The sequence below is a fragment of the Pelophylax lessonae genome (genome assembly GCF_965119305.1).
Source record: "Pelophylax lessonae genome assembly, chromosome: 4".
Classification (NCBI taxonomy): domain Eukaryota; kingdom Metazoa; phylum Chordata; class Amphibia; order Anura; family Ranidae; genus Pelophylax; species Pelophylax lessonae.
The window spans coordinates 670,596,539-670,609,366 of NC_138771.1; the positions used below are offsets into that span (position 1 = coordinate 670,596,539).

Sequence of the window (12,828 nt, forward strand, 5' to 3'; positions counted from 1 at the left end):
CTATTGTACACTGCAGTTGCCTGCCCGCTGTGTGTGAGAGGCCACAGACCTACCACAGACTGTACTGTGTGCACACCACACTCATTTCGGGTGGCACAGGCACAGTACCTGGCATTTTAAAAAATATTTTTTTTTTCGCTGTCATAATTGCAGTGAGTGCTGTGTCAGGTCCACAGAGTGCACTGTACCCACTGCAGTGCACTGCCCACCACTGATATATATACGTTGGCACAGCATCTTGTTGCAATAAATTGAAAAAAAAAATATTTTTTATTATTGCAGTTGCCTGGGCTGCCAGTGACTGTCAGGTCCACAGAGTGTACTGTGCCCACTACAGTGCCACTGTGTGCCCACCCACCACTGATATATAAGGTGGCACAGCAGCTTGCAAAGTAAAAAAAAAATATATATTTTTTTAAATTGCAGTTGCCTGGGTGCCAGTGACTGCTGTCAGGTCCACAGAGAGTGTACTGTGCCACTGCCCACCCACCACTGATATATAAGGTGGCACAGCAGCTTGCAAAGTAAAAAAAATATATATATTTTTTTAAATTGCAGTTGCCTGGGTGCCAGTGACTGCTGTCAGGTCCACAGAGAGTGTACTGTGCCACTGCCCACCCACCCACCACTGATATATAAGGTGGCACAGCAGCTTGCAAAGTAAAAAATATATATATATTTTTTTAAATTGCAGTTGCCTGGGTGCCAGTGACTGCTGTCAGGTCCACAGAGAGTGTACTGTGCCACTGCCCACCCACCACTGATATATAAGGTGGCACAGCAGCTTGCAAAGTAAAAAAATATATATATATTTTTTAAATTGCAGTTGTCTGGGTGCCAGTGACTGCTGTCAGGTCCACAGAGAGTGTACTGTGCCACTGCCCACCCACCACTGATATATAAGGTGGCACAGCAGCTTGCAAAGTAAAAAAAAATATATATATTTTTTAAATTGCAGTTGCCTGGGTGCCAGTGACTGCTGTCAGGTCCACAGAGAGTGTACTGTGCCACTGCCCACCCACCACTGATATATAAGGTGGCACAGCAGCTTGCACTCATAGTACAACAGTAACAACACATTAAAAAAAAAATGACAGGCAGAGGCAGGCCACCCCGCAAGGGCCGTCGTGGTCGTGGTGCTGTGATTTCCTTAGGCTCTAGAATAATGCCCAGTGTTCAGAGGCCACCACAGACCCTGAACTCAAAAAATTCTGAGGCCATAGTTGACTGGCTTACACAGGACACCCAATCGTCTACAGCTTCCGCTCGGAACCTTAATGCACCATCCTCCTCCAGCTCAGCTTCGGGCACCTCTCAATTTACCACTCGCCAGCCCGCCGGCACCACCACCAACACTAGCACCACAGCCGCTTCACTTGATCCGTCAGAGGAGTTATTTTCACATCAGTTTGAAGAAATAAGTGATGCGCAACTATTAGTGCCAGAGGATGTAGATAACGGGGATATGTCTCAGTCAGGCAGCATTATACACATGGACGTACATTGTGATGATGATGATGTTGTACCTGCTGCTGCTGCCTTTGCTGAGTTGTCAAGTGAAGCGGCTGATGATGACGATGTGTCTGTGGATGTCACCTGGGTGCCTGCTCGAAGAGCAGAAGAAGAGGGGGAAAGTTCAGATGGGGAGACAGAGAGGAGGAGGAGACGAGTTGGAAGCAGGGGGAGGAGGTCATCGCAAGGAGCTAGTGGCGCAGTCAGACAGCATGTAGATTCGGCACCCGGGGTCAGCCAGACAGCACGCCAATCAACGCAAGCTGTTGCCACCACCAGAATGCCGTCCTTGCAAAGCTCAGCAGTGTGGCATTTTTTTTGTGTGTCTGCCTCTGATATCAGCGATGCCATTTGTAACCTGTGCCAAAAGAAACTGAGTCGTGGGAAGTCCAACACCCACCTAGGTACAACTGCTTTGCGAAGGCACATGATCTCACATCACAAACGCCTATGGGATCAACACATGAGTAAAAGCAGCACACAAACTGAAAGCCACCATCCTCCTCCTGGTCCAGCATCTTCAGCCACGTCAACCACTGCTGTCCTCCATGCCCCCTATCAACAACCCGCCCCTCCGCCTCTCACCTTCAGCAGTTCCTGCTCGTCACCTGCCCACAGTCAGGTGTCTGTGAAGGAAATGTTTGAGCGCAAAAAGCCAATCTCGCAGAGTCACCCCCTTGCCCGGCGTCTGACAGCTGGCTTGTCGGAACTCTTAGCCCGCCAGCTTTTACCATACAAGCTGGTGGAGTCTGAGGCCTTCAAAAAATTTGTCGCTATTGGGACACCGCAGTGGAAGGTACCCGGCCGAAATTATTTTTCACAAAAGGCAATCCCCAACCTGTACTCTATTGTGGAAAAAGAAATCATGTCACGTCTGGCACACAGTGTTGGGGCAAGGGTCCATCTGACCACTGATAGCTGGTCTGCAAAGCACGGTCAGGGCAGGTATATAACGTACACTGCGCATTGGGTAAACCTGCTGGCGGCTGCCAAGCATGGAATGCGTGGCTCTGCTGCAGAGGAGTTGGTGACACCGCCACGACTTGCAGGCAGGCCTGCTGCCACCTCCTCTACTCCTCCTACTCCATCCTCTATGCTAACCTCCTCGGCTGAGTCCTCTTCTGCTGTTGCGTCTTGCTCCACACCAACTGCACCCCCCCAGCTCCCCAGGGGCTATTCCACATGCCGGATACGACAGTGTCACGCTGTCTTGGGGTTGACTTGCCTGAAAGCAGAGAGTCACACCGGACCAGCACTACTGTCCGCCCTGAATGCACAGGTGGATCAGTGGCTGACCCCGCACCAACTGGAGATCGGCAAAGTGGTGTGTGACAACGGGAGCAATTTGTTGGCGGCATTGAATTTGGGCAAGTTGACACATGTGCCGTGCATGGCACATGTGTTGAATCTGATTGTGCAACGTTTTGTGCAGAAGTACCCAGGCTTACAGGACGTCCTCAAGCAGGCCAGGAAGGTGTGTGGCCATTTCAGGCGTTCCTACACGGCCATGGCGCACTTTGCAGATATTCAGCGGCGAAACAACATGCCAGTGAGGCGCTTGATTTGCGACAGCCCGACACGTTGGAATTCAACACTGCTAATGTTCGACCGCCTGCTCCAACAAGAAAAAGCGGTCAACGAGTATTTGTATGACCGGGGTGCTAGGACAGCCTCTGCGGAGCTGGGTATTTTTTTGCCACGCTACTGGACGCTCATGCGCAATGCCTGTAGGCTCATGCGTCCTTTTGAGGAGGTGACAAACCTAGTGAGTCGCACTGAAGGCACCATCAGCGACATCATCCCATATGTTTTTTTCCTGGAGCGTGCCCTGCGAAGAGTGCTGGATCAGGCCGTAGATGAGCGTGAAGAGGAAGAGGAAGAGTTGTGGTCACCATCACCACCACCAGAAACAGCCTTACCATCGATTGCTGGACCTGCGGCAACACTGGAAGAGGAGTGTGAGGAAGAGGAGTCAGAGGAGGAATGTGGCTTTGAGGAGGAGGAACACCAACCACAGCAGGCATCCCAGGGTGCTCGTTGTCACCTATCTGGTACCCGTGGTGTTGTACGTGGCTGGGGGGAAGAACACACCTTCAATGACATCAGTGAGGACGAGGAATTGGACATGAGTAGCTCGGCATCCAACCTTGTCCAAATGGGGTCTTTCATGCTGTCATGCCTGTTGAGAGACCCTCGTATAAAAAGGCTGAAGGAGAACGACCTGTACTGGGTGGCCACGCTACTAGACCCCCGGTATAAGCAGAAAGTCTGTGACATGTTACCCAATTACCGGCAGTCGCAAAGGATGCAGCAGCTACAAAATAAGTTAAAAACTATGCTCTACACAGCGTATAAGGGTGATGTCACAGCACAACGGGAATCCAACAGGGGAAGAGGTGAAAGTAATCCTCCTCCTACCACCACAACCACGCCGGCAAGGACAGGACGCTTTACAGACGTCTTGTTGATGGAGGACATGCGGAGCTTTTTTAGTCCTATGCATCGCCACAGCCCTTCGGGGTCCACCCTCAGAGAACGACTCGACCGACAGGTAGCAGACTACCTTGCCTTAACTGCAGATATCGACACTCTGAGGAGCGATGAACCCCTTGACTACTGGGTGTGCAGGCTTGACCTGTGGCCTGAGCTATCCCAGTTTGCCATTGAACTTCTGGCCTGCCCCGCTTCAAGTGTGCTGTCAGAAAGGACCTTCAGCGCAGCAGGAGGTATTGTCACTGAGAAGAGAAGTCGCCTAGGTCAAAAAAGTCTTGATTACCTCACGTTTATTAAGATGAATGAGGCATGGATCCCGAAGGGACTGACAGTGGGGGATGCATTTGACTAAAAAAGGCCTGGTGATGACTGAGATGCCTTGGCCTAAAAATGGTCCACACGCTGCTGTATATAATCATTCTCTGCATGCCGGATGACTTACGTGACGTCTCCGCCACCAACTACGGTTCAAGCAGCAATGTTTTAGTGCACTTTCTGCCTTAAAACCTCAATTTTTCAGGCCGCTGCTACAGCAGCGGCTGCAACAATACCTACTTTTTCATGCATGTGTACATGCCTAATTTTTCTGGCCTCTGGTGCTACACTGTGGCTGCAAAAAAACAAAAAAAAAGGCACATACATGTGTCAATTCCCCTTCGTGATCGTTACCTTGTCGTGGTGAAGGGGCTTGCGTATCACAATGAAGCGATCACCTCTAGGATTGTGTTGGCACACCCCAGATGATAAGGTCGTTGCTTCATTGTGTACAGACCAAAAGCGATCCGCAGGATAATTTTTCATAAAAAAAAACATTCATTTTCTTTCATTCTTTCTGCGGAGCTGGGTATTTTTTGGCCGCGTTACTGAATGCTCATGAACAATGGCTGTAGGCTCATGCGTCCTTTTGCGGAGATGACAACCCTGGTGGTCAGTCGAACCCAAGGCAACATCATCGACCTCATCCCATATGCGTTTTTTCTGGAGCGTGCCCTGCGAAGAGTACTGGATCAGGCTGTAGATGAGCATGAAGAGGAAGAGTTGTGGTCCTCATCACCACCAGAAGCAGCCTTGTCGTTGTCAATTGCTGGACCTGTGGCAACGCAGAGAGAGGAGTCTGAAGAAGAGAAGTCAGAGGAGGAAGGTGGCTTTGAGGAGGTGGAATACCAGCCACAGCAGGCGTCCCAGGGGGCTTGTTCTCACCTTTCGGGGACCCTTGGTGTTGTATGTGGCTGGGTGGAGGAAGAGACCTTCAATGATGTCAGTGAGGAGAAGGAACGGGACATGGCTAGCTTGGTATCCAACCTTGTGCAAATTGGGAGTTTGCGGTTGTGCAAATGGACTGACTGACTGTTAAACGGGGAGTTTGGTCTGTCAGAGTTTGGTCTGTCACTGTGAAGCGGGCAACGGGCGTAACCCTTACACTACTTGACCGATAAAACATCATACCTGATCGTATTCACACACTGGATGTTTTAGTGCTGGTTTACACTGCCGCTACCACTAAAGTAGCGTCGCTTCCAGTGCGACTTTGGCGCGACTTAGCGCGACTTTGGCGCGACCTCATCGCGAGGTGACTTTTTATTTGGCCAATCACAATATCATGTTTTGTTACCGTCACCTAATTTCCTTTTCCTGTTTTTGGTTTTACATATTTCCCCATGTGTGCAGTGTTGTCTGTGTCATAGCTCAACTGATAGGCATGTTTGCCTTGGCATATCATATTTCAGCTTGCCAGAAAGAAAAAAAGACAGCTGGAAAGACACTGCATTAGTTTTCTACTAAAAATCATAAGAAAAATGCTGTTTTTTTTGGGTTGTGGACATACTACAGAGCTGAAACTTGACAGGTACACTTTTTAGACCCCCCAGACACTAAATACAAAAAATGACATGCCTGCCTAAAAAAATGCCCGATAAATGCCTGCAAGAGAAAAAGACAGCCGCAGAGAAGCCGTATTCCTGAAAATATAAGAAAAATGCTGTTTTTTAGGGGTTCTGGACATGCTACAGATCTGAAACTTGACAGGTACACTTTTGTGACCCCCCAGACACTAAATACAAAAAATGACATGCCTGCCTAAAAAAATGCCCGATAAATGCCTGCAAGAGAAAAAGACAGCCGCAGAGAAGCCGTATTCCTGAAAATATAAGAAAAATGCTGTTTTTTAGGGGTTCTGGACATGCTACAGATCTGAAACTTGACAGGTACACTTTTGTGACCCCCCAGACACTAAATACAAAAAATGACATGCCTGCCTAAAAAAATGCCCGATAAATGCCTGCAAGAGAAAAAGACAGCCGCAGAGAAGCCGTATTCCTGAAAATATAAGAAAAATGCTGTTTTTTAGGGGTTCTGGACATGCTACAGAGCTGAAACTTGACAGGTACACTTTTGTGACCCCCCAGACACTAAATACAAAAAATGACATGCCTGCCTAAAAAAATGCCCGATAAATGCCTGCAAGAGAAAAAGACAGCCGCAGAGAAGCCGTATTCCTGAAAATATAAGAAAAATGCTGTTTTTTAGGGGTTCTGGACATGCTACAGATCTGAAACTTGACAGGTACACTTTTGTGACCCCCCAGACACTAAATACAAAAAATGACATGCCTGCCTAAAAAAATGCCCGATAAATGCCTGCAAGAGAAAAAGACAGCCGCAGAGAAGCCGTATTCCTGAAAATATAAGAAAAATGCTGTTTTTTAGGGGTTCTGGACATGCTACAGAGCTGAAACTTGACAGGTACACTTTTGTGACCCCCCAGACACTAAATACAAAAAATGACATGCCTGCCTAAAAAAATGCCCGATAAATGCCTGCAAGAGAAAAAGCCAGCCGCAGAGAAGCCGTATTCCTGAAAATATAAGAAAAATGCTGTTTTTTAGGGGTTCTGGACATGCTACAGAGCTGAAACTTGACAGGTACACTTTTGTGACCCCCCAGACACTAAATACAAAAAATGACATGCCTGCCTAAAAAAATGCCCGATAAATGCCTGCAAGAGAAAAAGCCAGCCGCAGAGAAGCCGTATTCCTGAAAATATAAGAAAAATGCTGTTTTTTAGGGGTTCTGGACATGCTACAGATCTGAAACTTGACAGGTACACTTTTGTGACCCCCCAGACACTAAATACAAAAAATGACATGCCTGCCTAAAAAAATGCCCGATAAATGCCTGCAAGAGAAAAAGACAGCCGCAGAGAAGCCGTATTCCTGAAAATATAAGAAAAATGCTGTTTTTTAGGGGTTCTGGACATGCTACAGATCTGAAACTTGACAGGTACACTTTTGTGACCCCCCAGACACTAAATACAAAAAATGACATGCCTGCCTAAAAAAATGCCCGATAAATGCCTGCAAGAGAAAAAGACAGCCGCAGAGAAGCCGTATTCCTGAAAATATAAGAAAAATGCTGTTTTTTAGGGGTTCTGGACATGCTACAGAGCTGAAACTTGACAGGTACACTTTTGTGACCCCCCAGACACTAAATACAAAAAATGACATGCCTGCCTAAAAAAATGCCCGATAAATGCCTGCAAGAGAAAAAGCCAGCCGCAGAGAAGCCGTATTCCTGAAAATATAAGAAAAATGCTGTTTTTTAGGGGTTCTGGACATGCTACAGAGCTGAAACTTGACAGGTACACTTTTGTGACCCCCCAGACACTAAATACAAAAAATGACATGCCTGCCTAAAAAAATGCCCGATAAATGCCTGCAAGAGAAAAAGCCAGCCGCAGAGAAGCCGTATTCCTGAAAATATAAGAAAAATGCTGTTTTTTAGGGGTTCTGGACATGCTACAGAGCTGAAACTTGACAGGTACACTTTTTAGACCCCCCAGACACTAAATACAAAAAATGACATGCCTGCCTAAAAAAATGCCCGATAAATGCCTGCAAGAGAAAAAGCCAGCCGCAGAGAAGCCGTATTCCTGAAAATATAAGAAAAATGCTGTTTTTTAGGGGTTCTGGACATGCTACAGAGCTGAAACTTGACAGGTACACTTTTGTGACCCCCCAGACACTAAATACAAAAAATGACATGCCTGCCTATAAAAATGCCCGATAAATGCCTGCAAGAGAAAAAGCCAGCCGCAGAGAAGCCGTATTCCTGAAAATATAAGAAAAATGCTGTTTTTTAGGGGTTCTGGACATGCTACAGAGCTGAAACTTGACAGGTACACTTTTGTGACCCCCCAGACACTAAATACAAAAAATGACATGCCTGCCTAAAAAAATGCCCGATAAATGCCTGCAAGAGAAAAAGCCAGCCGCAGAGAAGCCGTATTCCTGAAAATATAAGAAAAATGCTGTTTTTTAGGGGTTCTGGACATGCTACAGAGCTGAAACTTGACAGGTACACTTTTGTGACCCCCCAGACACTAAATACAAAAAATGACATGCCTGCCTAAAAAAATGCCCGATAAATGCCTGCAAGAGAAAAAGCCAGCCGCAGAGAAGCCGTATTCCTGAAAATATAAGAAAAATGCTGTTTTTTAGGGGTTCTGGACATGCTACAGAGCTGAAACTTGACAGGTACACTTTTGTGACCCCCCAGACACTAAATACAAAAAATGACATGCCTGCCTAAAAAAATGCCCGATAAATGCCTGCAAGAGAAAAAGCCAGCCGCAGAGAAGCCATATTCCTGAAAATATAAGAAAAATGCTGTTTTTTAGGGGTTCTGGACATGCTACAGAGCTGAAACTTCACAGGTACACTTTTTAGACCCCCCAGATGCTAAATCCAAAGAAATTTTTTATTTTTATTTTTTTTTAATTTTTCCAATAATTGGCTCTCTATCAAAAAATTATAATTTTTAAGAACTTTTTTTTGCGTGATCCCTCTCCGGCATGCCACAGTCCAGGTGTTAGTCCCCTTGAAACAACTTTTCCATCACTATTGTGGCCAGAAAGAGTCCCTGTGTGTTTTAAAATTCGCCTGCCTATTGAAGTCTATGGCGGTTCGCCCGGTTCGCCGGTTCGCGAACATTTGCCGATGTTCGCGTTCGCCGTTCGCGAACCGCGAATTTTAGGTTCGCGACATCACTAGTTAGGAGCAGAGAGGAGGGACCTGAAAAGAGGAGGATCTGGGCTGCTTTGTGCAAAACCAACTACACAGAGGAGGTAAGTTTAACATGTTGGTTATTTAAAAAAAAAGATGGCTGCCATGTGGTGGCCATCTTTAAACCTGGGAGCCCCATTACCCCTAGTGCCCGGGGGCCCGATGAGTTGTCAGTCTGCCCCTGCCTGCACCCCTGATGTGGTCTGTGGATATGAATGCTGGAAGAAAGGCATGCCATGCCACTCCACAATTAATTAAATAGATTTTTATCATTGTAAATGTACACAATCATGGGGCTTGTCTTATTCTGACATTAAAAGGTTAAATAACAAATCAACAGAGAGCTGAGCTCAGCCTCGCCCTGTGCAGACGAGTTGTAACGAGTTCAATTGTATTTCTAGCTCCAGACTTTCACTTTCATTTCTGCTGTCAGCGATGGCGTCTGCTGGTCTGAGAGCTGAGCTGGAATGTTCCGTCTGTCTGAACATTTATACAGATCCTGTAACCCTGAGATGTGGACACAACTTCTGCCGGGTCTGTATTGATGGTGTGCTGGATACACAGGAGGGGTCTGGAGGATATTCCTGTCCTGAATGCAGAGAGAAGTTTCCGGATCGTCCTGCACTGCAGAAGAACATGAAACTACGTAACATAGCAGAGACTTTCCTATCTACTCAGTCAGGTCAGGAGGAGCTTGGGGTCTTCTGTACTTACTGTGTGGACTCTCCTGTACCTGCTGTTAGATCCTGTCTACACTGTGAGGCCTATCTGTGTGAGAAACACCTGAAAGTCCACACAAAGTCCCCAGAACACATCTTATGTGACCCCACCTTGTCCATGGAGAGCAGGAAATGCTCCGTCCATAAGAAGATCCTGGAGTATTACTGCACTGAGGATGAGACCTGTGTCTGTATATCTTGTTCTATGATTGGAGGACATAAAGGACATGAGATGGAGTCACTGGATGAGGCTTCTGAGAAGAAGAAGACACTGAGGAATGTTCTGCAGAAACTTCTGACAAAGAGAGAGGAGACGGAGGAAAGAGTCCAGAGTCTGCAGGAGCACAGGAGGAAAGTAGAAGAAGAAGCAGCTGGTGACACCGAGAGAGTCACTGCCCTGTTTAGAGATCTCAGGAGACGTCTGGAAGACCTGGAGAAGAGAGTCCTGAGGGAGATCTCCGGGCGGGCAGAGCGGATCTCCATCTCCATCCGGGATCTGGAAATAAAGAAGGAGGAGCTGTCCAGGAAGATGGTGGACATTGAGGAGCTGTGTAACATGACGGATCCACTGACTGTCTTACAGGAATCAGACACAGGTGACTTGTGTGATACTGAGGATGGAGATAATGAGGACAGAGAGAGACATGAGGAACTCCTCCATGATGGAGGAGGTCTGGGTGTGGCGGGGGTCTTACACACAGGTTTATCTGATATAATAAGAGAGGTAAATGTATACTTCTATATACAGGGAGCTGCAGACATATTACTGGATGGAAACACAGCTAATAATTATCTACAGATATCAGATGACAGGAAAACCGTATCCGAGTCAGATATAGACCAGAATCACCCAGAAACACCAGAGAGATTCCAGTATTGGCCTCAGGTGATGAGCAGTCAGAGTTTCTCCTCAGGGAGACATTACTGGGATGTGGATGTCGGGGGGTCAGATGAATGGACAGTCGGGATGTATTACCCCAGTATAGGCAGGAGAGGGGAGGAATCAGGGATTGGATATAATAAGAAGTCCTGGGGATTGGACAGGTATGATAATCAGTATTCGGTGACACATGACAGTAAATGGACCCTCTTACCCCCCAATCTCTCCAGTAACAGAGTCAGGATATATCTGGATTATGAGGCCGGGCGGATCTCCTTTTTTGATCTGTGTGACCCGATATGACACCTCCACACCTTCACCACAACCTTCACTGAGCCCCTCCATGCTGGGTTATGCGTATGGGAAGGTTGTATAAAGATATGTGGGGGGAGGCGGGAGATGTGAGAACTCCGCCCACAGTCTGGTGACATCACAGGGACAGGTGGTGGGATTGATTTATTGATCAGCCAATGATTGGAGAAAGTGGTGGTTCCTGGGAGAAGTATGAGTGATATCATTGCAGGCCTCCTGCTGAAAATGCTAGTTCCCTGGCTGTGTGTAATGTAAGAGCTTATAATGCGGTAGTAAAGTCAAAATAAAAAATGACAGATAAGAGGGCGTCTGTCACTGACATGAACACCTCAGTCTTTGTTTTTCGGAGTCCCCCTGTAACTTCCTTCTTTTACCTGTTGGTTCTGCTGTTATTTACCAACTTTCTATAACAGACCAATCTGTCCAGCAAAAGTGCTGTACAAGGGTGTCTCCATAGATAGAGGAGCCACCCTAAGACAGAAAGTGTGTTACTGGCAGAATCACCAGGGGAAAATGAAGGAAAAAAAAAAACTAAAGACAGAAGACTAATGCAGCCATCACATCTAAGGATTGGTAAGCTCCAATATATCCTATTTTTGTTTTTGGTTTTTATTCCACTTTGAGTTTCCAACCCGGAACAAGCATGCTGGGAATAAGAATCAGAGAAGTGTCAGAATTCCTTATCTCTATACTTGTTCCGGGTCAGATACTGAGACAGTATTGAAGGGAAAGCATCAGCATGACAGCCAGGGAACTAGCATTCTCACAAGGAGAGTTCATCAATGGCAGCCCCCATGATTCTCTCATGACAGATTCCCTTCAACCCTTTCTCTGCCAGAAACTTTTTTTGTATTTTTTTACATTCATGTATAAAAAATCATTTTAGTCTTGAAGATTAGATAAAACCCCCAAACATGATCTATTTTCTGAAAGCAGACACCCCAGAGAATAAAATAGTGTTAGTCCCAATTTTGTATATCACACCATATTAGCACAACAGTTTATTAAGCACTAAATTTCAGTAAATAAAACACTAAAAATAATTTTAGGGCACACAGACACAATAAATGACCCACATTTTTGGTAAAATATAAAAGCTGAGGTTGTACCGAGTAAATAGATACCCAACATGGCAAACCTTAAAATTGTGTGCGCCCGTGAAATGGCGACCAACATCGGTGCCTTATATTTTAAATAGGAGACACTTTATAATCCCCTACAGGTCATAAGTTTAGAGATAACCGTGAGAAATGGGCGGAGAGTTATTGATCTGAGTCCGGTATGTGTGGTGATATGTAATGTGTGGTGCAATCAATAGCCTTGTGTGTAGGTGTCCCTGAAACGTTAATTTTCATTTATGCATGTATAGGGGGAGGGGCACCCAAAGATTTCGGGGGGGGGGGGGTGACTTTTGGTGCTTAGGTGTAACTTTCATTTTTTACATTTCTCTTTTTCTAATCTTTTTTTGTCATCACATTGGGACGATGTGATGGTTTTTTGGGTGACAGGTTCTCTTTAATGAGACATCAGGGGTATAAAAGAGCCCTAATGTCCCACCTACCTTCCATTATAGCTTATGGAGCACAGATCGCACTCCGTTAGCTTCTTCCCTGCCGGCTGGAGAAAGTGACAGCGAGGATCAGAAGTGACATTTTATACATCACTTCCGGGTCATTAGCAGGAAGCGGAGATCAGAGAATGGACATTTGCTGATCTCCATTCCCTCTACTTGGTGGCCCCACAATGCCGGTCACAGGTCCACCGATGAGGCCAGGAAACATGGCGGGAGCACGCCCAGGGGGGAATGTGGAAGTGATTGGGCGGCTGTGCAGCCACCTTATTGCTTCCATCTG

At 46.4% G+C, this 12,828-nt stretch overlaps 1 protein-coding gene across 1 annotated transcript; it reads left to right on the forward strand.

Moving 5' to 3' along the window:
* Positions 1–9,499: 9,499 nt before the first annotated feature.
* Positions 9,500–11,111, forward strand: LOC309554217 (E3 ubiquitin/ISG15 ligase TRIM25-like; the record flags this gene model as incomplete). The annotated part of the gene is made up of 1 exon (XM_082255850.1): positions 9,500–11,111. The coding sequence occupies one exon, from the start codon at positions 9,500–9,502 to the stop codon at positions 10,964–10,966; it is 1,467 nt and encodes a 488-aa protein (XP_082111976.1). The 3' UTR covers positions 10,967–11,111.
* Between the last annotated feature and the right edge of the window lie 1,717 nt (positions 11,112–12,828).